This window comes from Anser brachyrhynchus, assembly GCF_964034855.1.
Source record: "Anser brachyrhynchus genome assembly, chromosome: 2".
Classification (NCBI taxonomy): Eukaryota; Metazoa; Chordata; class Aves; order Anseriformes; family Anatidae; genus Anser; species Anser brachyrhynchus.
Genome location: NC_137695.1, coordinates 140070842 through 140098545, shown reverse-complemented (window position 1 = coordinate 140098545; position 27704 = coordinate 140070842). Strand labels below are relative to the sequence as shown.

The window sequence follows — 27704 nt, the reverse complement described above, 5'->3', positions numbered from 1 at the left end:
CATTGTTTGCCTGTTATACCAGCTTTGGGAAAGCTGTTTAATTCTGTAAACAGCTGTAGGGTGTCTGTATTTGTGAACTGCATCAAGGGGAAGTACTGTAATAAATAACAGAGGAGTTTGAATTTTAATATTTTCACTGAAATGCTAAAACCAGTAAATGGGTTTTCTTCTCAATGTAATTATTGGTTCTGTCTACTCCATAACAGTTGTTTATGACAAAGGTGATTTTTTTTTCTTCCAGTGATGAATATAATCATTCACTTTTCTACTGTTACAGTTTTGTAGCACCTAATCTTTGAATGTTAGATAGAATCTAGCAGACAAAATCACAAACAATTTTGCCTAGTGGTGTCTAGGCTGAGGACAGAGCACGGTACATACCCTGTTATGTGTTCTGCATGTAATTTGGATCAGTTGTGCAATTGTATGAAAAAGACTGGAGGCACCTGAGACTGCAGAAGGGATACTCTTTGCAGTGTTGTCCTGCAGGCTTCTGGAATAGCTAGTGTTGTTCATGATGAAACAGTAAAGTTAGCAATTCAACTTGTTGTGAGTTGAATTCAACAGAAAGGCAACTTGACTTCTGAACAAGAACACAAATGATTCTTGAATACATACTGAAGTTAAAGACTACAAAAATGAAGTCAAATGGGTTTGGAGCCTCTTAAAACTTCCTGGGGTAAGAAGTACTGCCCTTCTAGAGTCCCAAATATACCTTCATCACAGCATTTTGGTTGCTGAATGACTTTTTAGAAAGTCACATCCTTGCTATATTGCTATGGATGGTCTCAGTTTACAAAGCTTTTTGTAGCAGCACTCAGTCATATCAAAAAAAATCTACACGTCATACTAGAAGTTGTGGTCGAACCATTGTTTGTTTTTGGGGTGGTCCTGTGTGGAGCCGGGAGTTGGGACTCGATGATCCTTGTGGGTGCCTTACAACTTGAGATATTCTGTGATTCTCTGATCTTTGTCTTGCAAGTCCCAGTACCAATCTGTCTTTGTATGCTCTAGGTCAGAGTTAATGTTCACAAATCTTTTGACAAGGTCTGAATTTTCAAAGTTTCTGTTAGTATTCTTAAAGTCTTCATTGGTGCTCTGCTGTTAGACGTAGGAATTCTGCTTCTAAAGTAAAATTACAGTATATGGGTATTAAGTGCTCTGGCTATTTGCAATACTCTTTATTGCAGAAATCTGCTAATACTTTCATATTTGTCGGTGCATCCTTTTCTCTACTGCCCTTGCTAGGCTTACACATAACTAGAGAAACTGGGAGAAAACAAAGAAATGTGTGGGTTTTTATTGGCTAAAATATCTTGAAAGCATTGAAGATGCTTTTTATCATAGGTCCCCTATGAGGTAGAAAGTTTCTAACAGCTAGGTCTTTGTTTCTTTGTAGGCCCTTTCTGCGTAGGAAGTATTGAGAAATTGGGACCTAATCAAGACTGTTTGCTTGTATCTAGTTTAATCAAGACTGAGAGCATAATGGAATCTTACTACTTATCAAAATTAAAATGTTTTCTTTCCCCTTGTCCTCTTTCCTGTTAGATTTGTTTTCCTTTCGAGAAAATTATGGACTCAACTAGGAAACTCAAAGGGCCTTGATGTTTGGTGATAGCGTAAGATGTTTCTATATCAAGGAAAACTTCTTTGGAAGGTTCTGATTAGAATGCATTGCAGCAACTTCTTAGAGAGGCTTACAGTCTCAGAAATAACTGCAAGTGCAGGACTGAAAAACTTCATTTCCTTGGGGGGCAGAGAAAGGCATGTACACATGAAGTATTTCTGGATGGACTTGTCTATGTCCTTTAGTCTTAACCGACTGAGTAGACAACTTTCACTGAGTATAAGGAATAGATAATAGATCTATAAAACATTTATATTTCACTATGCACAGTCATCTTGAGGAATGAGCACTCAGACTTCACAACAAAGACTTTAAAAGTTCTTAAATGTGGCCCAAAAAAAAGCGATTCCTTGTTTCCTGTATTACAAGAGCTAATAGGCACTTAATAAAGTCAGTGTAGATTTTTTTTTAGTTCAGTTGTTAGCTAATGTTTGGAATTTATTGCCACAAGAATAGTGTTTATTTAAAAAAAAATGACAGGGCAAATTAGTAAGAGAAGGATCTATCCATGCTTTTAAACCTAAGTCTGTCCTGCTGTTTCCAGTAGGTGGAAAGATATACTTGGGAAATAGCAGTAGGAGTGTCTCCAGTTATGTTGATTTCTGTTGCAGGTAGTATGCTGAAGTGGCGTGACTTCTGATCTGGTTCAGGATGCCTATGGAGTCATTAGGAAATGCAAATTTTTAAGTGTTAGTAACTTTAGCAAAACAACAAAGCTAAAGACCAAGATCTGTAGGATTTTATCACTGATCGTCAACTTTTTTTCCTGACAAAGCTCTGGTTCATTTTGAAGCAAGTTAGCTTCAACAGTGTCTGTCTAAAGCTTTTATTAAAACTGTAATGTTTTCTTCTTGTAGGTGCTAAAAGTGGATGGTGCTTATGTTGCTGTGAAATTTCCAGGCACTTCCAGTAATGCAAACTGTCAAAGCAGTTCTAATTCAGATCCCGATCCTTCTTCTCTTCTCCAAGATTGCAGGCTGCTCAGAATAGATGAACTGCAGGTACGGCTTTGTGAAACACTGAGAAAAGTATTTTGAAATGCCAGTACTGTGTGCTTTACTGTATCTTAAACCTTTATGAATGTTTTTAGGTTGTAAAAACTGGTGGAACTCCAAAAGTTCCTGACTGTTTTCAGAGGACACCTAAAAAGCTCTGTATTCCTGAAAAAACAGAAATTCTAGCAGTAAATGTAGATTCAAAAGGTGAGTAGAACTTAACCCATAAAGATACTCCTTTATATCCTTCACTACCTGTCTCTCTTCCTCATGGAAAACTGACTTTCAAACTAACATAAATAGTTAAATAAACAGTGTTGATCTTAGTAAGTCCTTAAAAGCATAGAAGTTTGGCATTTTTACTGATTAGTCCAAGCCATTAGTCCAAGGCATTAACATTTTATTCATATATCTTTGAAGGAGTTCATGCTGTTCTGAAAACTGGGAACTGGGTTCGCTACTGCATATTTGACCTTGCTACAGGAAAGGCTGAACAGGAAAATAATTTCCCTACTAGCAGCATTGCATTCCTGGGTCAGAATGAGAGAAGTGTTGCTATTTTTACAGCTGGACAGGTTTGTGGCTTTGCATCTCAGTCATTTAACTCACTGTATTTGACTTCTGTCATCTTTAAATGGAATGGTACTACCATTAATATTTTGGAGGGGTGGGTGGAATAGCAGTCTAACTCACTGAAGCACTATTAATAATCTCATTTAAATTCTACCTTGAATTGCAAGTAAAAAGGGGAAAAAAGCAACTTGATGGAATAGTTCCTGTGTTAGTGTAAACTGGCTAGCTAGCTATGTTTTGGAAGTGAGACAGATGAAAATCCACTCTTGAGAACAAATGGAAGAGTTGGCAAAAATGTTTGATAACAAAATGGATATATTAAGGCTTTGTGCAACTCCCCTTTATTATCCATTCTTAAATATCCTATTTTATCTGATTGTACAGTTGATTACACTGTGCAGGCATCCATGAGGAAGACCTAGAAAAAAAATACCAGTCATTTCAGCGACTTTCATAAACAAAATATACTTTTTTGGGGATAGTTGAAGGATATATTTTTGGCAAAGAAATGGAATTTGTTTGTTGGATTTCAATATATTCATCTTTCTTTGGAGTATTTAAGTAATCTAAAAGTGTAAGTAATACATGTTTCATTATGAATGTTTGTCATGAAGATTTTTTAATAGTATTTGCTATCTCAAGCACATTTCAGGCATTTGAGAAAGGGAATCTGCTGTCTTACACTGACCCACTTGTAATTGTAGGAGACAGTAGTGTAAATGAGAACTTGGGGGAAACTCTCACTGTTGGCAGTTAAAGCAGAAATGGACCTTTTGAGAATGGAAATACTTATAAGTTGTGGAGATTTAATTTTAAAATGTTTTCCCCCAATGCAGGAATCTCCCATTATTCTTAGAGATGGAAATGGTACTATCTATCCAATGGCTAAAGACTGCATGGGTGGGATACGAGATCCTGACTGGCTTGACCTTCCACCTATCAGTAGTCTTGGAATGGGTGTTCATTCCCTAACAAATCTTCCTGCTAACTCAACCATCAAAAAGAAAGCTGCCATTATTATTATGGCTGTTGAGGTAATATAGTTTCTATTATATATGTTTTTTTCTCTTGCTTTTATAAAACTATGCTTGAAGGGGCTTTGCGTTTAGATAACAGCTTGTATTTTTTTGCTACGGAAACTAATTTCAGTAGAAGATTCTCATAGAATCATCAAAGCAAAACCAAATTGATATAGTAAAGTGAAAGACCCACTGATGGTGTGTGACTTCTGTATTGGGTTTTAACCCTATTCTTAGGCATAACTTTTAAAGCTCTTGTCTTCATGTGTGTACTGTCAGTGTGAAACTTTGTTTTATGAGTGCAAAGCTTTTCTGAGGGATCCAATGACTTTTCTTGTGAATGCAGTACACTTTTCACATTTTTGTACTTTATATTTGGACCATAAACTATGAAACTATGAGAATCAAAGATTTTTTCACTTGAATTGCATGTAGAGTCCTGTACTCATCTGTGGTGCTGTATGAGTAGGTTTGCTCTGAATTTATCTATCATGCTTGTATAAACCAGTCGTTGATTTGGTGATTTTTAGTTGGATCTGCTGTGTGCTGTGCTGCCACCAGGAGGTATTGTGTACCTGTTAGATTGATTTCACAGTGGAGTACTTAACCACTGTGGAAAAGCAAGTTATATATGGAGTGAGCCTCCCAGACCTTCAGCAGCTTCTTGTCATTCGCTTCTCCGCATGTTTATCACTTCTTTAAAACAAAATATATAAGAGCTAGTTAATGCAGACCCCTTATTTTTTGAATCATACCACTTTTGCCAAGTTGGATGAAATTAAAGTAATTTATCTTAAGAACCCAGCTGTGAAACCAAAGGCATACTTCTGGGAGTTTGATAGCTTCTGCTGCTTAAGCCTGTCTTTTCTTTTAACTCTTGTGCCTGAATGCATGCTGTTTGGAGTTTTTAATAGTGCTGTAATTGAGATGATACATATTCTCAGCAGTTCCTGCACTGACTTCCAGAGAATGTCCTAGGTTTAGACCATTCTATTAATTTCAAACCTGGAAACCTGGAAGCACCTACCAAACCTGTATGTCTACGGTTTTTGTACTTTCATTTAACTTACTTCTTAACTTAACTTACTTTCTTTTGAGTGCAGAAACAAACTCTAATGCAGCACATTCTGCGATGTGACTATGAGGCTTGCCGACAATACCTGATGAATCTTGAACAAGCAGTTGTCTTGGATCAGAATCCACAAGTGCTGCAGACGTTCCTTGGCCATAGATGTGATGGAAACCGCAATATTCTGCACGCTTGTGTGTCAGTATGCTTTCCAACCAGCAACAAAGAAACAAAAGAGGAAGAGGGTGAGCTCAGCAGTGTAATGAAAATAATTGCACAGTAAACTTTTATGCATTTTCCAGAGTACTTGAAACAAAGCCTGCATTCTTCAGATATGAGTATCTTAAAATTTTGCACCTAAAATGTGTCCTAACCTGTCAAAGGTGCTGAGGCAACACTTTTATTACCCTCATAAAGGTTTATAAGTATTCAGTAGTTGGGAGTACTGAAGTGTTTTTATTGATTGCAAAAGACAAACGTTTTGCATCCCCATATTCATTTTAAATGAAGACAAGTATTTTTTCCTTTTATATTACTAGTATCCCCATTATATCACTAGTAAACATAATGAGAAACAATACTTTATATTTTTCAAGTGTTGTAGTGTACATTAATGACTCCAATTTTACTTGCAGTTGACATGTATTAAGAAATGTAAAAAAGGCTTTGTTAATGTTAGTCACTGACACCATATAAAAATGTCTATTAAATATTATTATGTAAAAAGTATGTTAACAGAACAACAAGGTTGCTAAGTCAAGCACTCAAAAAAAAAAAAATAAATTAGGAGATCCAGAATTAAGTTTACCCAGGTGCTGTACGTGGGTATGCATTGTGAAATGGTCTTTAATTACACCGTCATGCTATTTTTTCCACAGGACTACCTCATTCAGTGCACAAGATGGACGGTGCTCACCGAATGGGTAGCTATTCAATATTTCTTTTTATCCTCATCATTCAGTGTGTGGCCCCATTCCTTACTTCTGCACACCATACAAACCCTGCACTGAATAATGAATGAACTTCCTTGTGAGATTTTTGTATGGTGCTGTCATTGAATTTTAGTCATTTATAAACCTTATTTGTTCTTCACGTCCCTATTTATAAAATGAAGCTAATGGTACAGATTTCTCATCTCTTGAAGGTGGTACAGCTTGAAGTTTTTCTGCGTTCAAAGCAATTGACATATTTTTGAGGGTTCTGTTTGAGAAGTGTAGGGCCTAACCCCATTTTTTTGACTAGGTGTTATTTCATAACACTTTATTCCAGAGCTGGATTTAATAGTAATCTTAGTTGTTCTGTGGATGTTATTTATCTATGTGAATCAGGCACCTTTTCTGTGTCTAAAAATGAGTAAAATGTATCACTATCATCTATAAAAACTTGTTTAACAAAGTTCTCTGTGTTGGTAGATGTGACTGAAATAGGATCCAGTTCTCCATAGCGATGTCCAGTGGCGTTAAACACAAAACAGACCTTTCCCTTCTCCTTTCCAAGCTGTTACTGCCTTACTGCTTGCACCTTTCCAGTTTAGCAGCAAACAAGGCACAAACAGCTTGCTCATTGTACAACCCTTCATCTATGGTGTGTCGTCCATCCTGTGCACTGATTGAGGCAGGGGTCTTGTTGAGGAAAAACAAAACAAACCCCACCACCACCAAAAAACTATCTGTGTAACTGAAGACTTTTACTACAAGCACACAAGGAAGCTGAAATAAGGATGCATGGGCAAACTTAATCTGACTTTTCCTAATTTGAGTGCTTGTCTTTGCAACCTTGACATTCTTTCAGTAACTTCATTTGGATGTAATTTAACTTTCTGAAATCTGAAAAGTGTGAACCTGATGGACTTTAACACCCCTCTGCCTCTCTCTTTCTCTTCACAAATGTTGTTTTAAAAAAGGGATTCATGTCTTCATATTCAAATCCCATTCACCTTCCACTGTTCCTGCTAGAGTTTGGTACTAGGACAAGCCTATTTTCTGTGTATTATCTGGAGGGCAGTGCTGACTAATGTAGTCTGTAAGTTATACAGACATTTGTTGAACTGTAAAGAAGATTGATTTAGGAGTAAAGGCTTCAATTCCAGGCTCTAGATGTGGTGTTCCTTAAGTTGCAGAAAATGCTGCCCCTTCCCAGCTAGTGCCCGCCTGAGATCTTCCTCATTAACTGCCAGAAGGGGAATAGAAAAGGCAGGGATGAGCTCTTTGTGTTCTCAGATCCTGTGCCTAGTTTCCCCGTAGTTTCTGCAGCGTAAGATGAAGGAATTGCAGAAAGAGTGGACCTGGACCTGAAAGGCTGCTCTGTTACTCTGTTTTTTGATATCACCTCAGTCGAGCTAGCAGAAGGAATCTTACGTCCGAAGAAGGTGGAATTGTTAAAGATTTATGATACTGAACTTCAGATTACTGTAATGAAAACCTATAAACTGAGGTGTTTTTTCCTAGAAAACTACGGCAGATTTCATAGAGCACCAAAGCAGCTAATTACCTGTAGAGCCAGGGCATTTACAATTGATGGATTTCCAAAAATGAATGCTAGCTTTAAGTGGAACAGGTAAAATTCAGTTAGTTTACTGCAGGACAGGAAAACTGCAGGATAGGTGAAATCTCTCTCTTGAAGAGAATTTGCATTGCATGAGGGATCACTCTTGAGAGCTGCTGTGTGAGGAGGCCAGAAGTACTGCGTGATGCGTCATGAAGTAAGAAGTGGTTTCCAGAACTAGTGCATCTTGGAAAGGAGCACGGCACAAATGGCAGTTCACTTACAACTACAGGTCAGCCAGTATAGAACTGGGGGCACAAGTGTAGGAGTGTGTCAAGCACTCGATAGTTGTCTGCTGTGGATAGTTACTGACTCTTGTCTGTAAGCTGTGGATAGTTAATGACTCCTACCTGTAAGAAACCTGCATGTACTTGAAAACAAGCAAACCCCAAATCTTTTGCTACTCATCACTACCTGAAGTAGCAGATCTGAAGAATGAAGGTACTATAAAAGCTGACAAACACTCTCAAATTACCTTATTCTATCAATTCAAAATGTAGGGTATTAGTAGGTAATGGTCTTGCGAAAAAGAATTGGGATTATCCAGGTCTTAATAGTGTCAGCAGAGAACAGAAGTGTAGAGGATGGCGAGTGTCAGTTTGCAAAGCCTTTAATTGGGAAGTGAGCAGTAGCTGTAGCAACTTTGAAACGTGTCCTGAAAGAATGATCATATTCACTTTGAAGAGAAAAAAAAAACACTTAGAAATGAAACTTTTCCTTCTATTTTTTTGACAAAAACTGTTGTTCAGTCTGAAATGAAAATAGCTCATCTCCTGGCCTGTGTCATGCTGAATGTAGCTTCTTTCAATTCTTTCGGTATCTATTGCAAGAGTGATTCATAACTTGCTGTGCAGTGGCTGTTATTTCTGCCAGTAGCCTAAAGAAGCAGTGGGTGTTATTGTATGCAAGCCTTGCACGGTTGACTTCTACTGCTCTGTATTTATTTTGCAGATAAATCTAAATTAGGCCTTTGGTTCAAGTGGCTGCTTCAAGTTGTGCTCTGTACAACTAGGCAATTTTTTATGTTCTGTACAGCACTTGGCACAGCTCAGTCCTGCTTATGACTAGGACTTTTATGTGTTGTGGTACCTAGGCTTTTAGATGTGAGAAGCAATGCTTATTTATAACTGAAACTGATCGTGCTACCATATTATACTCTTACCACAGTTTTCCTAAGCATGCTCATAAGTAGAGTGTGTATCTTACAGACCCACAACTCTGCATTGTTGTTCACAGCTGTTAATTGTGAAGTGTGTGGTGTTTTTTTTGTTGTTCTGTTTTTTTTTGTCATTACTTTTGAAGCCTTTACTTAGCAAATGTCTATAGAGTCAGCTTTGTGGTAGATCCTTGTCTCTTCATGACACTGAAAGCTTGTTCTGGAACATGCGTGCCTTAAGTTTCCTTCCTTTGCTTTCTTCCCTTTTAGAAACCAAACGCAGTCAAAATTATAGTTAATACTTGTCCAAAATAAAAGAATAATGAAAAATCCTACTTGAGACTATTGTTGCCCTCTAAATCTTAAATAAACAAATGCAGGGAATATTTTACGATTAGTGGCATTTCATGCCTTATACTCCTTCCTTATAATTTTCCCAAGTAAAATTTTTACACTAACGTTTCTCTGATTTATTTTTTTTCAGAAGCAGAGCGCTCTGAAAGGAATACATTTGCTGAAAGGCTCTCTGCTGTGGAAGCTATTGCAAATGCAATCTCAGTTGTGTCAAGTAATGGCCCAGGAAGTCGGGCAGGATCATCAAGCAGCAGAAGGTAATGTTTTCTTGTTTTCTGTATGTTAATTTTGGTATTAATTACCAATCTCTTTTTATTCTTTCTTTCAGTCTAGTTTAAGAATAGTTTCTATTGCTAGTGTGAAGTCAGATTTCACTTCTTCAAGGAGAAAAAGATGGAGCTCTAGTCCTGTACACCCCAACCGTCTCAGCTGATGGTGGGATGTTTCTAAACTGATTCTCTTTTCTGGGGTTGCGGCATTAACTCCTCAGTAGTAAAGTGGAAATATTTCTCCTTGGGAGAAAAGGATAAGCTCTAGTGTTTTTCATAAAGGTGAATTAAATATCTTGGAAGGGAAGTACTCTAGTTGTGCCCAAGTTCTTTCTCATGAGAATTTCTGAGGAAGGTGGTCACTTAGGCAGATAAATAGAAAAATAGAATTTCCTAGTATGCCTGATTTCACCAAAGTTCTTCCTCTTTCCATCATGGTAACTGAGTGGTGATCATGTCAAGAGAACCAAAAGGTATCTGTATTGAGTTCTAGTCAGTTCAGAGCACTCCAGATGATGGCATAGTTCTTTTTTTTTTTTAACTTAGTGCTGTAGTCAGAGTATTTGATGTAAAATAATGTCTTTATCCTTCCCAATTATCCTTCCCAATTCTGCAGTCCTTATCGTTGTGATAATTTTGATATGGGGGGTGAGGACTGAAGCTTCCCTCCCGTGTTCTGCAGAAGGCTTGGCTGTTTAAAAGGATGTGCATTAAAAAAAAAAAAAAGTACCTCTTCGTATCACACTAAGTTCTTTGGCTATACATTATTCCCATCACTTTTTCCTCTTGTAAGATGATATGGAATTTCTTAAAAGTGTTTGACTATCATCAGTAAAACAGTACTTTGATGTTGAAAAATTTTAAATGCTACCTTAAAAATAATTTTAAGCCCTTTTTTTAATTACTTCATGAACTTTTTTTTGAAGTTAGATTTAAAAAGCATCAACAGGAGCAAATGCCAGGGTCCTGGCAACAAACTTGGGGTAAAAGGAATTTCAAATAGTGGTGATAATGCCTGTCACCTGCTCTACCCTGCAGCAGGCAGTGCTGAGGAAGAAAAAGTGAATGTGTTCTGGGCTCAAACCCATCTCGATTAGTTGATGACTGCCTCTTCTTCCATGGCTGGTATATCCTGTTATAACAAAATGGAATACAGGAGTGAAAAATACCTCTTTGCTTGTTCTACACAATGATGAAGAAAAATGTAAATAAGAAGTTTGGTTTCGTTTTTCAGTTTGAAAGTCAGCTTTAAGATGTTCTAATTATAAATGAAAATGAGTTTGTATTTTTACCTTTTTATTTTATTTTTTTATTCAGTTTGAGATTAAGGGAGATGATGAGAAGATCCTTGAGAGCTGCTGGACTGGGCAGACATGAAGCTGGTGCTTCATCAAGTGATCACCAGGACCCAGTTTCTCCACCAATAGCTCCTCCCAGCTGGGTTCCCGATCCTCCTGCAATGGATCCGGGTAAGTCTACTGTTGCATCAAATTAGACTGTAAAATAAGAGATTTAATGAAGGAACCAATGACTTTTAAGGTAAATTGCTTAGACTTGACTGTGAGACTGAAACATTTAATGTCCTTGAGATAGCAAGGCATGCTTTAAGAGTTTACTGAAGGCTTAAAAGCTCTCTTTTTAATCCCATATGTGTCTTTCTTATGCTGGTGTCAAACTTCTGTGAAGTGTGCTTCATAATGTTGGCTCCATCGATGCTAGTCTGGGAATGTGGCCGTTTGTAGGAAAGAGTACCCATTAAATAGAGAAAGCTTGCAGCGTGTTAGACACTGCAGAAAGAGCATGTTGTTAGGGATGTCTTTATATATTGATATACATCCTGCTGTTCTGTTTACTGAAAGATGGTGACATTGATTTTATCCTGGCCCCCGCTGTGGGATCTCTTACCACAGCAGCGACTGGCACCGGCCAAGGACCGAGCACCTCCACGATACCAGGTGAGGACCTGCTGCTTATCTGATTATGCTTTAGAAGCAAAATGATCTGAAAAGACATCTTTGCTTGCACAGACTTTCTACATATGCAAACACTTCTAACCAAATGAAGATTGGATTGAAGCAGAATTTCACAAGTGCACAGAGTACCTGAAATTTTACGTAAAAATTATTTTTACCTGAAGAATGAGAAACACAAAAATTTGGTGATCAGTATGAAATTGGGCTTACTGTCTGTATTTCAAAACGTAATTTGGAGCTGAAATTTACAGTATTTCAATGAAATGTTGCTGCAGCTAACAAACTGCCGACTGATGAATCACTGAAGTGAAACATTGAATTATTTGTTTTTAATAGGTAGTCATTTTTTTGAGGGAAGATAGTTTCTCTGCATTTTCATTTTCTCATTATAGGTCCTTCTACTGAACCATCTGTAGTGGAATCAAAAGATCGGAAGGCAAATGCTCATTTCATACTGAAATTGCTGTGTGATAGTGTTGTTTTACAACCTTATCTTCGAGAATTGCTGTCAGCCAAGTAAGAGTTTTCAAATGAATTTTCATTATTTTTAATGTTACATAACACAGTTTATTGTATAGAGACCTTTTTGAAAAGTTTAATTTAGAGTCACATCAGCTAAAATGGAGAATATTAGAAAGTTGGCAGCTTTTGTATCATGTACAGAAGTAAAATGAGTAAAAGTGCTTTATCACTCCCTGGTATTTCTATTTGCACATGGTTAGTGGTGTTAAGTTTTTGTATGCTTCCTACCTTTCCTGTTGGGAAAAAAAATAAACATAAAAGGTCAGTGTTTTGACTTTTCTTTTTCTTCCCCACTAGGGATGCAAGAGGCATGACACCATTTATGTCAGCAGTTAGTGGCCGGGCATATCCTGCTGCAATTACAATTCTAGAAACTGCACAAAAAATTGCTAAAGGTACATCAGTTTCACTAATTAGTAGTGTGTTGTTCATTTCTAAAATTTGGCATTAGCATATATTCAGATTCATTACAGTACTTCTTTGTATGCAGTAATACATGGGTTTGAGCAACAGGTGTTGGTGATAAACATGTCTTTACAAAATAGTAAAGTATACTGTTGCATGTTTTGGAAATCTGTTATGGAGTGTCACCCTTATTTGTAGTGTATGTATTATGATAGATTTATATGAATATTACTGCTTTTGTGCTTTACAATCATTATTGAGTTAAAGTTCCACTTCCCAGTGGTACACAGGTATCACAGTGAATTTATGTCTTTGAACTGGGGGGAAAAAGATCAGTAGGCCAAACTAGATGTTACTAAAGTGACTTTTATGCAAACACATACTTTGTGACTCTTTCAACATTGGTGTTTATTTAAGTATTTAATTGATCATACGAGAAGCTGAACTTAAGGAGAAACTTAAGCAGATTAGAATGGTTGTGTGACAAAATCTGTAGGACTGAGTGTATTCCTCATAAGAATATTGCTCAAATTTCATTGAATTAATTAGAATGCAAGTGAATTTAAAACTGGAGGAAGATTGTTCAAGGTTATTTTTCAGTCAGGAGCTGGCAGCAGCTTCTGTAACAATTACCTGTGATGTGACATACAAGGTTTTCAAAAAAAAAAAAAAAAAGGTGAAGGAGACTTCATTGAAACATACTCTGTGATTCTTCTGTCAAGTATGGATTTTGTTGGTTGTTTCTGTGGTGTTTTTTTATTTTTAAACACTGCCATTCTTTTCTTCTTTTAGCTGAAGCAACTTCAAGTGAAAAAGAAGACGATGTGTTCATGGGAATGGTTTGTCCTTCTGGTACAAATCCAGATGACTCTCCCTTGTATGTTTTATGCTGTAATGATACATGCAGTTTTACCTGGACTGGTGCAGAACATATTAACCAAGTAAGGCTTTTTTCCTTTTTAAGTAATATTTTTCAACCATGTATTATGTTAGTCTAGTGATCTTATTTTTGAGTCATTGAAGTAGTTTTAATTTTTGTAACTCGTCTAATATTGTCACTGCTTCTTACTCTCAAGGCAGGCAGTGTTGGTCAGAATATTGCTGTTAATGGGTGTGGTTTTCACCTCACTAACTTTGGCAAATTTTTTGATGGAAATAGCTCTTTGAAAACAGTGAATATTAAAATTAGCAACAGTTTCACTTTCTAGAATCGACTGACTTCTAAGTGAAGGCATCAGGTTTAACAAGTGCAATTTTATTTTAACACGAAATGTTCTCGGATAGAAAGTGCATCAAGGAAAAACTCTGCGTAATACTTTTAATTTTTTTAGGATATATTTGAATGCCGAACATGTGGCCTGTTAGAATCTCTTTGTTGCTGCACAGAATGTGCAAGGGTCTGTCACAAAGGACATGACTGCAAGTAAGTATTGTGTTCTGTTTCTTACAATTAAATCAGTCTTGTGGCTTTTTTCTTTACTGGTGATTGGTTTTGGTTGTTTTTTTTCCCTTGATTGTTTTTGGTTGTTTTTTTCCCTTGATTTAAATCTTCAGATATTAGAGAACAGAAGATCAGTAAAATATTTTAAATATGTTTTCCTTTTCTTCTGCTCTGTAGGATTTACTTTATGGGTCTGAATTAATAACATGAAGCCATCTCATAATTTTCACTTTATAGAATTCAGAGTAACTGAATAAGTCTAACAGCTTTAAGTGCTTAATAATCTGAGAATAGTATTCTTCATTTTGGGCACCTCCAAAAATTTTCTGAAGCCTGTGATTCCCAAGGACGGATCGTTCTTGTAAACTTTCATAAAGAAGTGTAGTGTATTCATCTCCAAGATCAACTGTAATAAAGGGAGAAGTGAGCTAGCAGTCAAATGAACAGTCAAGATGTCTCTGATCAACCTGGCCAAAGCTTTGAAGCTGCAGATGTTCTGTACCACTGTTACAGCATGTAAATGTTACCACATTAATATCCTTGCTATAGTAAGCTAACAAATACAATTATATTCTCAGCATTCTGACAATTATTGAGGTTTTACTGCATGTAGAAAGGAACTTCAACTTAACTTTGGCTGGAGGATATTTTGGGGAAGAATACACGTTCTTGGATGAGCTTTAAGGCACTATGAAAAGCTCTACAGTGAAACAGACCTCATAAAGTGAGTGTAGGAAACAAGAACAGCAAATGCCAAGTGTAGTGGCGTTAAAAAATGCATTTCTCTTTTAAGCTATATCTTCATATCTTGCTAATAAACAAAAACTCTAGCAGGAATTGTGATGTCTACAATACCACCTACAGCCTGTGGAAAGTATTTGGTATGTTAATGAACAGTGTTTGCAGCTCACCTTTTCTCTTTCTTACAGGCTGAAACGAACATCCCCCACAGCTTACTGTGATTGCTGGGAGAAGTGCAAGTGTAAAACACTAATTGCAGGACAGAAATCTGCTCGCCTTGATCTCCTTTACCGCCTGCTTACCACCACAAATCTTGTTACTATGCCAAATAGCAGGTAAGTTCATATGTGCAGTGACTAGAGCAGAATAATCTTTATTGCTTAAAATACGTGGTGTATTGTATCTCCACTAATCAATTTTTCATTACAGGGGAGAACATCTCCTACTATTTTTAGTACAGACAGTTGCCAGGCAAACTGTGGAACACTGCCAATACAGACCACCTAGAATTAGGGAAGATCGTAATCGTAAAACTGCAAATCCTGAAGGTAAGAGCCCTTTCACTGAAATAAATGGTATTTATAATAAATGGCAAAATTTCAATACCTCTTCCTTATATTGCTTTTTTATCTCTATAGATTCTGATATGCCTGATCACGATTTAGAACCTCCTCGATTTGCTCAGCTTGCTTTGGAACGTGTTTTGCAAGACTGGAATGCACTGAAGTCTATGATCATGTTTGGCTCCCAGGAAAATAAAGACCCGTGTGTATTTACAAATAGTCGTCAATGTAAAGTTTGATCTGATGTTTGAGACCTGCTGACTTACATAAAATTTAATTTCTTTTTTTCCTAAGTCTTAGTGCAAGCAGTAGGATAGGCCATCTCTTGCCTGAAGAACAAGTTTACCTTAATCAGCAAAGTGGAACTATTCGCTTGGACTGTTTTACGCATTGCCTTATTGTCAAGTGTACAGCAGATATTTTGGTAAGCACACTTAGCCATGTTTTACGTAGACTTCTGAATAGTCATAGAATGGTATGGCTTGGCAGGGAACCTTGAAGATCATCTGGTCTATCCCCCTGCTGTGCAGAGACATCTCTTGCTAGATAACGTTGCTCAAAGACCTGTCCAACTTTGAACATTTCCAGGGATGGAGAATCTGCAACATCTTTGGGCAACCTGTTCCAGTGTCTTACCACTTTCATTGTGAAAAATTTCTTTGCTATATCCTATCTAAATATACCTTCTTTCAGCTTAAAACTGTTGCGCATCATCCTGTCACAGGCCCTGGTAAAAAGTCTTTTTCCATCTTTCTTATAAATTCCTTGTGATATAATGGGATATTCTAGTGTATTTTGGGTGATGCACTGTGAGACTAATATGAGAATAACTTCAAATCATGTTTTTTGTGAAGTTACACTGTACACTGTAGTCTGTTCCTGAATCTTAATCTGTCTTGTTTCATGCTTCTAAATTACACGCTATTATTGGGTTGTAATAATCTGTTTGTGTAGCTTTTAGATACTTTACTGGGTACTCTGGTAAAAGAATTACAAAACAAGTATACGCCAGGACGTAGAGAAGAAGCGATTGCTGTTACAATGAGATTCCTGCGTTCTGTGGCAAGAGTGTTTGTCATTCTTAGCGTGGAAATGGCTTCCTCCAAAAAGAAAAAGTAAGTGTGGAAGGTAGGAGGGGGTTGTTTTGGTTGTTTGCTTTTTTGTTAATTCTCTCAATAAATGAGTTGATACTCATCAGTAATAGGCAGAAACATTTGAACTAAGGTGCAGTCTGTAGGCAGTGTATTGAAATGTATGTGCCTCAAGATTGCACAATAGCTGCTGGTATCGTGTGTAGCTTGTAAAGTTTAGTTTCTTAAGATAGATGCTGAACTTCTCTGTTCAGGGTTCTGGGAAGTAGGTTTTTAATTATGTTAGTCAAAAATACAATCTTTATCTGTTTATCATTGGTAGATTTAGATGCTCAGCCTTAGTCTCTCAAGTTACTGAATGTTTCTGACTTTAGTAGTTCTGCATATTGCTGCTATATACACATGTACATACATACTAAAGATATGATTGAAAAATTTGTTGAATTCATATTGAAGATGTACTTACCTTTATTTTTCCTTATTTTTTCCCTAGCAATTTTATTCCACAGCCAATTGGAAAATGTAAACGTGTATTCCAGGCATTATTGCCCTATGCTGTCGAAGAGTTGTGCAATGTAGCAGAATCTTTAATTATTCCAGTCAGGATGGGAATTGCACGTCCTACAGCACCCTTTACTCTTGCTAGCACCAGCATAGATGCCATGCAGGGAAGTGAAGAACTATTTTCTGTGGAGCCTCTACCACCAAGACCATCATCTGACCAGTCTAGCAGGTAGAAGCTCACTATTTGTTCTTTGCAAAGACTATTAAAGATGGGTTTTGTTCTATGTTTTTGTTGTTGTTTTGGTTTGTGTTTATTAACCTTTTGTTAATAGAAAAATGGTAAAGCTTCTTATTCTGGACAAGTATTTTGGAAATACTTTCCTACTGACAGCTTTCTTATGTAATTTAGGTTGATAGTGATGTCCAGAGGTCATCACCCTGTCCCCGTCCCCCTGTACTCCCACATCCCCATAAGTCCCCATTCAAGTTTTTGTCAGAAATCCCCATTCAAGTTTTTGTCAGGTCACTCAGGCCCTTGTTCATTTAGATGCAAAATCTCTCCAAGGATTTAAATTCCACAATCTTTTGGTATAACCTTTTTGGATTGGTGACCACCCTCACTGTGAAACCTTTTTCAAAATGTTTTATTTTTTTATTTCCCTCTTCCTTCTCCTTTATTTTAGCATAACATGAATTTCTCGTTCTAACTCACATCCATTTCTTCTTGCCTTCTGCTGTATACCTCTGAGAAATAATAAAAAATGTTTTTGCTAGCTTTCAACTGAATGTAAGTGATCTACTGACTTTGGAAGTATTTACACATGAAGCATGGAGTTTCTCTTACAAGTTTTTGAAGGTCTTCATGGGTTTTACGTGGTCTAGGTGTGCTGATTTACCATTTCATTTGAGCTTTGCTATCAGTGAGTTATTCTGCCTACTACCCACCCATCTAGGAAAAAGAAGTTGATCTTAGTTTCATGATAAACCTGCAAAAGTCTTTCTTCAGCCTGTTTTTTTCAGTCTAGGCACTTCATGCTTTTAGAAGGCTTCATTTTAAAAAGGATCTGAACTGATGCTTTTTTTACTTATTAATGCTTTTTTTGTTATAACCTTTCTTTTTTTTTTAAAGTTCTAGTCAGTCTCAGTCATCGTACATCATAAGGAATCCTCAGCAAAGACGAATCAGCCAGTCACAGCCAGTTCGTGGCAGGGATGAAGAACAAGATGATATTGTTTCAGCAGATGTGGAAGAGGTCAGTTTTCTTTTTCTCCCTATCTTTCTTCCCCTCAGTATGGGACCTAATGCATTAGCATATGCTTTAATATCAGAGCCAAAAATTCATGCATCAAGGCCTCTAGCTTGCAAAAGATACTCAGGCTATCCCTTAAAGCACAGTAATATTTTTGTGGAGTCCATAAAATTCCATAATCATTTTGTTTTCATAGAGCTTTGAATACAAAACTATGTTGTTTCCAGCAACGTTTAGTTACGTGAGAGTATACAAAGTGCATACAAAGCATTTGACAGAATAACAGTATGACTTAGCATACAATACAAACATCTGTAGTCTCCTTTATATGTAATCTTACACTTCATTATAACTCCCTTTTAAAATGGTCTTTCAACATATGGTTACTAGAGGGACTTCTACCAGGATGATAGTGCTTCCCTATTTAGACTTACAGGCTTTGTTCAGTGTTACCCTTTCAGCATTAAAATCTAATGTCCAAATCTGTCTTTCATTTGTGGGATCTTTTTCTTAGATCTTTTTTCTTGTTAGTTTTTTACATGAAAGTTTGCACTTTGCTTTTGAAAACACATAGATCTTTGATATAGAAATTATTTTGGCGTAAAATTAAAACGCTCTTTCCAGGTTGAGGTGGTTGAGGGGGTAGCTGGTGAAGAAGACCATCATGATGAGCAGGAAGAACATGGTGAAGAAAATGCTGAAGCAGAAGGACAGCATGATGAGCATGATGAAGATGGTATGTATAATGTACATTGTGCATATTACTGGTTGGGTGAACTAACTGTGCATCAAAACCAAAAGGGATCTTCATAGTCACTTAATGATCATGATTTGGGAGATTTCCATAAACAGAGAATCAAAGGAGTTAGGGCTACACATCATAGAAAGGAGATGGGTAGAATTACAGATTGCAATGTACCTCCCTGATAAAAGTAATTTTTATTTTTGCACAAGGAGAGACTATTAAAGCATCAAAGAATTAAAAAAAAAAAAAAAAAAAAAGGCTTGTTAGATGTTAACATATTAGATTTTTCCTTTTGTATTTGCTACTGTTGACAGAGTATTGACAGTTTTTGACGCAAACTGTTTGGAGGACTGAAAAGTAGCTAAGCTCTTGAATGACTAATGATAAAATAGCAGTTATGGTAGATGTGCTCTCAAAAAGGATCTGAACTGTGGTGAACCAGTTTTCAAACTACTCGTGAAATATGGAATTAGGGATCAATTTTTAATAGACAAAATTCATCCATTATGTTTGGAAATTCTTAGTATTAATGTGACTTATCTTGTCTCTTTGGGATTAGATTGTCCAAAAATATGATTTAATTACCTTCTGTTCTTTCTGTCTGTGCCTCATGTTTCCAGTCAGCTCATTTACAGGACAGGAAATCTGTTTATTCACTTGCTGAGTATTTGGAATATTAATTTTAAAAACTTAAAATTGAATAGAACCTGTATTTTTAAATAGATTTTTTTAAAAAGTTTTCAGATATTCCTTGGATATTCACTTGAAATAGCATATGGTTAATTTTTCTCATACATGTGCACAAATAGCTGTGGAGTCTTTTGGTTTGAGCAACTAATCCTTCAAGCCTTAATTTTCAGTGTGTATTGAATGTATGCGCACAGCACTGAGTGAGAAGGTCAGGGGTAGCTAACTGCTGAAAAATGAGGAAAAAGCTGCAAGTATTGCTTCATGTTTGCATTGCTTTTATGCTCTTTCCCTGTATATTTTTTAGTTTTTGCTATAGTGAGGGGCTCTGGGTTTAGGTTAATGTCTTTTATGAGCTACTACAGCCACTGTTTTTCTCTGTTTTTAAACGTGAGTTTTTTTATATTGTTTTTTGTAGGCAGTGATATGGAGTTGGATTTACTAGCTGCTGCTGAAACAGAAAGTGACAGTGAGAGTAACCACAGTAATCAGGACAATGCTAGTGGGCGCAGAAGTGTTGTCACTGCAGCTACTGCTGGCTCAGAAGCAGGTATGCTACCTCATCTCATGTTTAATCTAGCCGTTTAGATATTAGGATTAAACTGTACAGGAAAAAGAAATGTATTAGTAGTTTAGCTTTAATAGGGGCAGGACTGGTTTCAGCTAAAAAATGTTATCCTTTGCCTTTGGAGCTGGACTGCATCCAGCACTTCAAACATATACTGGAGAAATGATTTACTTCACAATTAGGTTGAGCAGAGTGAGAATTACCTGATCATGATGTTTTTGTAACAAACACCTTTCCCTCGTAAACTTTTCCTTTTCTTTTTCTTCTTCAACCAGCTTCTTCCCTCACACCTCCGTCTTCCAGTATTTCCTGTTTTTCCTTTGCCTATAATTAGAAGGAACTATGCAGATTTTTTTGCAGAAGGTGTGCTAAAGTGAGAGCCATCTTCTCTGCTCTTACAGGCTTCTGCATGTGTTAGCTGAAGATTACCTATCACTCCCGTGAAGTGCAGTGAAATATTTTCACTCGTTTTTAGTGCAGAAGTTAGCTATGGTTTAAAGCAAAATTTGACACCTGAACAATCATTTAAAGGCTTTTTGAAAGTAACTGCTCTACCGTCCAGTCTGGAAGCCCAGTTTTTAGAGCTTACTGACAGGGCAGAATCAGTGAACATTTTAAAAATCAGATTATTTCTTCATTTGTCTTTTGAAATGCAAATAATCTTAGTGCTTTTTTTTTTTTTTGTGAAACTGGTTTTGGAAAACTTGCAGTATGTCATAAGGATAATTTACTGAAAATTTGTGGTAGTGGTACATGAATGTTTTTATAACGTGTAATTTCTTCTTAAGGAAAACGTTTTTACAACAGTTGTATGATATATCTATGCATGCTTATGACTGCAATTGTCAATTACTGTTTATTGCTTATTTTTTTTAATAGGAGCTAGCAGTGTACCAGCATTTTTTTCTGAAGATGACTCTCAATCAAATGATTCTAGTGACTCGGATAGCAGCAGCAGTCAGAGCGATGACATAGAACAGGAGACCTTTATGCTTGATGAGCCTCTGGAGCGAACCACAAATAGCTCCCACGCCAATGGTGCTGCCCAAGCTCCTCGTTCTATGCAGTGGGCTGTACGCAATACCCAAAACCAGAGAACTACTAGCACTGCTCCTTCTAGTACATCAGCCCCAGCAGGCAAGTCTGAGTAAAATGCATTCATGAAAGTCAATTAACTTGTGGCTTTGCTCCTTCCACTGTTTTCATTTGTTCTCTTAAGGACGAAATGTTACATATTTGGTCTAGAAAGACAGCAATGACATACCTTGACTGTTCTAGTACTGCTTTTGAGTTTAACAAACGGAAGGATCCAGTCTAGTTCTTAAAATGGTATGAATATGCTTGCAGTAGCTAGTCATGTTTTTTCTAGGTAGTAACTTTTTACTTGCTATAGATGTGATGTCAGTAATATTTAGAAGGGTTTTTACTAGAAATGTTCATGATATCTGTCAATACATAAAATGCATAGCAAAGCTTAAATTCATTAATGTCATACTTTTATATTTAGCAAGTTCAGCGGGCTTGATTTACATCGATCCATCCAACCTACGTCGGAGTGGTACCATCAGTACGAGCGCTGCAGCAGCAGCTGCAGCACTTGAAGCCAGCAATGCAAGCAGCTATTTAACATCTGCAAGCAGTTTAGCAAGAGCATACAGTATAGTGATACGGCAGATATCTGACCTAATGGGTCTGATTCCCAAGTACAATCATTTAGTGTATTCTCAGATCCCAGCTGCAGTGAAGCTGACTTATCAAGATGCTGTTAACTTGCAGGTAAGAACAGAAAAAACTTTGTATATGTACATAATTTCAGTATAATTCAGATTTTTTTAGGTAGAATCATAAAATTGTTGAGGTTTTTAAAGACCAGAATAGAAAAGAATGAAGAAAGCTGGCTGGTGTTGGATCAAGAACCAAATCAGTGGAGTTAGCAAATGGCAAGGAAATCAGGCTACAGAGCTAATGTTGGAGCCAAGTGAGGAAAAGACTGAGCTAAAAGAGGAATTTTATATGCAGTTAAAATTAAGATCTGCATAGAAAATTATGTCCTTTTCGCTGAAGTTGCAAGTGGTGAAGGATGGAGGACACCATATTGGGATGAGGGCTGTTAAAGCTACCAAAAATTTGAGAACAAGACCAAAATGTGTATAGCTGGGAGGTGCAGTGTGGACATAAGGTGAGGAGTAGAAGAGGTACCTAAAAATGAGGGAGGGATCGTGAGGATGCTTTACAGAAACACTAAGGTGGTAAGTGAAGAGAGCTGCACACCACTACAGTAAATCAGCTATCTCCATAAAGCTTTCAGAAGTTGTTCGTTGGCCATTCTTGAGTGGGATTTTAGAGTCTCTTTGTGGGAAATCATATGTAACTGTAAAAGCAATGGTGAAGGCTTGTGTTGAGATTGCATTCTATCATCTGTTTCTGTTGTTTGCAAAACTCATTAAATCTCATTTTCTGTAGAATTATGTAGAAGAAAAGCTTATTCCTACTTGGAATTGGATGGTTAGTATCATGGACTCTACGGAAGCACAGCTGCGTTACGGTTCTGCATTAGCATCTGCTGGTGATCCTGGGCATCCAAATCATCCTCTCCATGCTTCTCAGAACTCAGCCAGAAGGGAAAGGATGACAGCTCGTGAGGAAGCTAGCTTAAGAACACTCGAGGGAAGAAGGTATGGAAATAGTTTGATTATTGCATGGGATATGAAGTACTAGTTTAGTTTAATTTTGTAATGCAGCAGCATAGTTATTGTTTTGATTTAAGGTGGCTTCCTGTGTTGTTGTTACTACTTGGTTTATTCTGATGTAGTAGTTTTATCTCAGGTATTACCTCTCTGTAATATATTGCACCTGAGGTGAGTATACACAGGGAAATGTGAAATCATGGTCATTGCTCTTACTATCCCACTGTTTTGTATTTCATATCTATATTTCAAGTGTAGAGACTAATGGTAAAGGATGCCTTATCTCTGTGTATTCAATTATTTTCTTTCACTAGACGTGCTACTCTACTCAGTGCTCGTCAGGGAATGATGTCAGCACGTGGTGATTTCCTGAACTACGCACTGTCTTTGATGCGTTCGCACAATGATGAACACTCAGATGTCCTTCCTGTTCTAGATGTCTGTTCACTAAAGCATGTAGCATATGTTTTTCAAGCGCTTATTTATTGGATTAAGGCGATGAATCAACAGACGACATTGGATACTCCTCAGCTGGAACGGAAAAGGTATTGAGTCTGACTCAGAACCAAAAACTTCACTGCATGGCAATACCCCTAACAGATGTACTAAAGACTAGTTATCAGCTGAAAAAAGCAGTCTGCTCCTCACGTTTAATATGATAATGACTAAGTTAGAAATCTGTTAAACATGTTAAAAATGGCATAAGAGAAAACTTAAAAATATGGTATGGTGAGCACAGTAGTTCATTTTTTTTTCCATTTGGTTGGGGTACTTAAGTCTTAACCTGATTACCTAAAGCACGGTAGGGAAATTGATAGCTTTTCAACTTACTGACATTTTCTGGTATGTTGCTTCAACAATAGCATTTTACAAGGTATGCCTGCATTTCTTTCCTTCTAAGAAAAGATTTTTTTTTTTAGAATGATTTGATTTGAAGTGGTGATTAATGATCATATGCATATCCATGTGTTGGTAGTCTACGCTATTTCTTCTACTTACTAAGTCTGGAGGTGATGTACCTGAGTAGTCATAGTCAACAGTTAGATAAATGCAAGTCTTTGCTTATCCCTGCCCCTAATTTTCAATGTCATGGGTCGAACACAGCAAACTGTTCATTTTCTCTACAAATTCAGCAACTGTAAAATATGAGGTATCAATATTTAAGATATACTGGACTGCTGCTTTAGTTCAGATGTTAGGCTCAATGTATCTGGTAATGTAAGGTCTGTTAGAACCTCAGAATGTATACCAGAGGTTATTGCTAGAAACAGTAGTTTCCTCAGAAGTAGTGTTGGTTTAATGCAGTAACTCATCCAAGTTTTGATGCAGACTGAGTTGAGTAGTTGAAGCTGTGGCTTGAAACCTTTTCCAGGCAGTAACATACTTCTGGAATCTACTTTGTCCCCCAAAAATTCATGTACTGAAATCTGTCAAATAACTGTTCACCAAAGAATTGCTAAGTTCTCATGAAATGCTTAAGCTATGAATGCTTAGACTTCTTCATTTAAAAGTGAGTGGTTCAAATTCGAATAAAGTCCCTTGCTTCAGTTAGATGACATTTTAGTAGCCTGCATGAAATGTTTTTATTGGTTTCATCTAATTCCAGAACATATTTGGCACACACTGCCACAAATAAAAACTAATCAAAGTTCTTGATACTTATTATAATACAGTGAAATCTACTTCTCTAATACATAACTCAGGCTTACATTTTGAAATGTGTCATTTGAAATTATAGGACCAAGCGTATTCTACACAAGTGAATTCTAGAATAGTATTCAGTTATATAATTCTTCCCCTAATGCAGGGTTCCAAGACTTTTTGACACTGATGTGGTCTTTAAAAACAAATGCACCTATCGCTGAGTTAAGCTTTGATCAAACTTGGTAGGTGGCCAAATGCATTTAGGGGTAACTGCCTGAGCAGTGTTGTGACTATGTAATGAGAGGTACTCTACAGCTTTGAATACCACCTCCCAATGGAAAATACCTACTTGTTCACCAGTGACTTTAGAGTTCTTAGGATGTAAAGCTTGCGAGTATATTTACTGATTATAGTGTTGATTTTTGACTGCAACAGTTGTAAATGCTTGTTTCTTTCTTTCAGAACTCGTGAACTTTTGGAGCTGGGTCTTGACAATGAAGATTCAGAACATGAAAATGATGATGATACCAATCAAAGTTTGTATACAGAAACACTTCTATCATATGTTAAATCACAATACTTTCACAGTGTTTTTTTCCTATTAGCTAGCTGAGGCTTTGAATAAGTGTTTGCTATTTGCATATGTTAAGACAATGGAAAGATGTCCTTACTAAAGTCTAGCTTTGAAAGACTTTCATACCATTATTATTTTACCAGATTTCTTTTGCCATTCCTTGTTCTCATTTTGGGGCCCTCTTTTTATCTACTCTCTCTCTAACCTGCAGAGTTTGTGCCCTTATTGTTCTGCACAATGGCAGAATTTAAAATTTAAATCTGAGCTAAACTGTGATTGTTTCAATCTGTTGAAGATACTGCTGAAAATGATAGAATGTGTACTCTGTATGAAGTGTATATAGTACAGCAATGTACATTCATTAAAACCTGCTACAGTAAAAAGAATAAAAGTGACAACTAAACAACTTAATAAAAATAGAGGGTTTGAAGAAGCATCCTGGAGAGCTGATAAATTTGTAGAGAGGTGGTGTGCATTCCTGTTCCTTCAGTCGGATAGATAAGAGAGGAGCTTAATAACTGTTGATAATTTAAATCTTTAGCTTTTATAACTCAAAATTGAAGTGAAATCTTCTCTGATATTTAGGTGCTACACTCAACGACAAAGATGACGACTCCCTCCCAGCAGAGACTGGCCAAAACCATCCATTTTTCAGACGATCAGACTCTATGACGTTCCTTGGCTGCATTCCACCCAATCCTTTTGAGGTTCCTCTGGCAGAAGCCATCCCCCTGGCAGACCAGCCCCATCTATTACAGGTGACACCAGAGATGGTGTTCTGAAAGACAATTGCAGTTTACCTTTTCATTTCTAACTGAAGTATATTATTTACCCAGAATGCTTTTGTTAATTTTCAGCCCAATGCTCGCAAAGAAGATCTCTTTGGCCGACCAAGCCAGGGTCTGTATTCATCTTCTGCCAACAGCGGGAAATGCTTGATGGAAGTTACAGTGGATAGAAACTGCCTTGAGGTAGATTTAAAAGTTTGATTACTTTATACAATGGGGATAATTTAAGCTAGTACCTTCATTCCTTAAAAGACACTTTAATTTTTCACAGAAAATTTTAAGTAGCTTTTAACAAATAATTCAAAAGCCCAGTAAATGCAAAAACTTTAATTTTTAATTTTTATTAAATCTTTAAATGTAGGAATTTTTATGGTTACTAACATAGCATATTTCAGGTAATATTTTTGAAGTCTGCTATACAATCTGAGTTAATTTTGAAATACAAATTGTACAATCGTGATAAGAAATATTACCGTGCACAGTAGATTTGTCATTTAATGTTTGGTCTGTAGGCAAGTCAAGTGTATGAAATACAAATACAAAACTGGAAAACTGTTTTTCCTGTTTGCTGAAGCCATTGAGATTGTGTTTATCAGGGCAATTATAGTACTCATTTTTTTGTGGTTTAGAAGTCACATATATCCTGAGAAAGCCTTCTAGTCTGCTTTGACTAATCTGTAATTAAGTTTTACTTTTCCTCATTTAGGTTCTTCCAACTAAAATGTCTTATGCAGCCAACCTAAAAAATGTTATGAGCATGCAAAATCGACAAAAGAAAGAAGGGGAGGAACAAAATGTGCCTACAGAAGAATCTGAGAGCTCAAAGCCAGGGCCTTCAGCTCATGATCTTGCAGCACAACTGAAAAGCAGCTTGTTGGCAGAGATAGGACTGACAGAAAGTGAAGGGCCGCCTCTCACATCTTTCAGGTAGCTGGATTTTAAAATTACTGTATGAAATATTACTGAACTGATAAAAGGATATTTGGGACTCTAAAACATCTTTTTTAAGATGGGTAGCTTTATTTAGTTGGAAAGTGTTGTTTGTATTCAGTAGCTTTTAAAATGAACAGTTGATCAGTCTTGAAGTCTGTGCAAGCTAGTAAAAATCCTTTACCTAACTTCTTTCTGCAGACATGCTATGACTTCTTAGGTAACTAAGTTAAAAATAGGAGTTAACAGCTTGCCATCTGTGTCATGTGATACTGACCACATTTTATGCAGTTAGAGATTGAACGGCCCTTGCTTTGAGTTAGAGCTTTTATTTTTAATAAATGTCTAATTGAAGGCAGCCCTGTAACAGTGAATTCCACAGAGCAGTGAAGTTGCACGTTTTTGGAGTAATTACTCTGTGGAAGCAAGACTTGTGTTTCAGCTGAAACTGAGCAGTTTAATGTGTATATTTTTTCTTATTAGTATTCCATCGTGGGTTTTGTCCACAGACTTACTGTAGAGAGTTGTTGTGTAATAGGATTGATATCAATTACTTGCAGGTTATATCTGAGGACTTAGTTTTGGGGGACACTGGTAGGTGTTCCCATTTTATTTATTTTGAAGGCTTTTTCCTCCACTGCAATAGATGCCAAGTTTCCTACTCATTGTTCTGTGACCATTCCAAATGCAAACCAAATTATTAGTTCCTTCATATACTAATACTTAGTATACTTCATATACTAAATAACTGATTAGCTCATTAGGCAAAAGCCATTTTTAATTGGCCAGACTCTAGGGCATTATAAGAGTGAGGTCAGTGTATAGAATCCCTTATATATTAAGCCAAGTGGTATTTGTTAACACTGCATAGTAGCTGGAAATCGTAGACATCTCAAGAGAATTTATAATCTGGTTTTCTTGCTGTAGTTTCCAGGTTTTGTTATTTAAAGTGTATTGGTTTTTATCTATGTTTGTCAGTGACCCA

General features: G+C 36.8%; 1 protein-coding gene across 17 annotated transcripts in view; it reads left to right on the top strand.

Annotated features, from left to right (window-relative positions):
- UBR5 (ubiquitin protein ligase E3 component n-recognin 5) overlaps positions 1–27704 on the top strand; it is an 83861-nt gene that overhangs the window by 45943 nt on the left and 10214 nt on the right. For 5 of the 17 annotated variants that reach the window (XM_080580625.1, XM_080580619.1, XM_080580620.1 and 2 more), the window contains 30 exons: positions 2485–2628; positions 2718–2829; positions 3043–3197; positions 4032–4229; positions 5318–5528; positions 6162–6206; positions 9468–9594; positions 10924–11075; positions 11466–11561; positions 11972–12095; positions 12399–12496; positions 13299–13447; positions 13838–13929; positions 14877–15023; positions 15118–15236; positions 15327–15453; positions 15546–15675; positions 16206–16366; positions 16836–17075; positions 17976–18099; positions 18721–18832; positions 19947–20078; positions 20976–21237; positions 21608–21872; positions 22560–22771; positions 23098–23328; positions 24890–24963; positions 25587–25759; positions 25838–25972; positions 26496–26716. In XM_080580625.1, coding sequence (XP_080436751.1) covers positions 2485–2628; positions 2718–2829; positions 3043–3197; positions 4032–4229; positions 5318–5528; positions 6162–6206; positions 9468–9594; positions 10924–11075; positions 11466–11561; positions 11972–12095; positions 12399–12496; positions 13299–13447; positions 13838–13929; positions 14877–15023; positions 15118–15236; positions 15327–15453; positions 15546–15675; positions 16206–16366; positions 16836–17075; positions 17976–18099; positions 18721–18832; positions 19947–20078; positions 20976–21237; positions 21608–21872; positions 22560–22771; positions 23098–23328; positions 24890–24963; positions 25587–25759; positions 25838–25972; positions 26496–26716 — 4568 coding nt within the window. Of the gene's footprint in view, positions 1–2484; positions 2629–2717; positions 2830–3042; positions 3198–4031; positions 4230–5317; positions 5529–6161; positions 6207–9467; positions 9595–10923; positions 11076–11465; positions 11562–11971; positions 12096–12398; positions 12497–13298; positions 13448–13837; positions 13930–14876; positions 15024–15117; positions 15237–15326; positions 15454–15545; positions 15676–16205; positions 16367–16835; positions 17076–17975; positions 18100–18720; positions 18837–19946; positions 20079–20975; positions 21238–21603; positions 21873–22559; positions 22772–23097; positions 23329–24889; positions 24964–25586; positions 25760–25837; positions 25973–26495; positions 26717–27704 lie in introns of all 17 variants that reach the window. The other 12 variants (XM_080580621.1, XM_080580622.1, XM_080580630.1 and 9 more) reach the window with 9 other exon arrangements.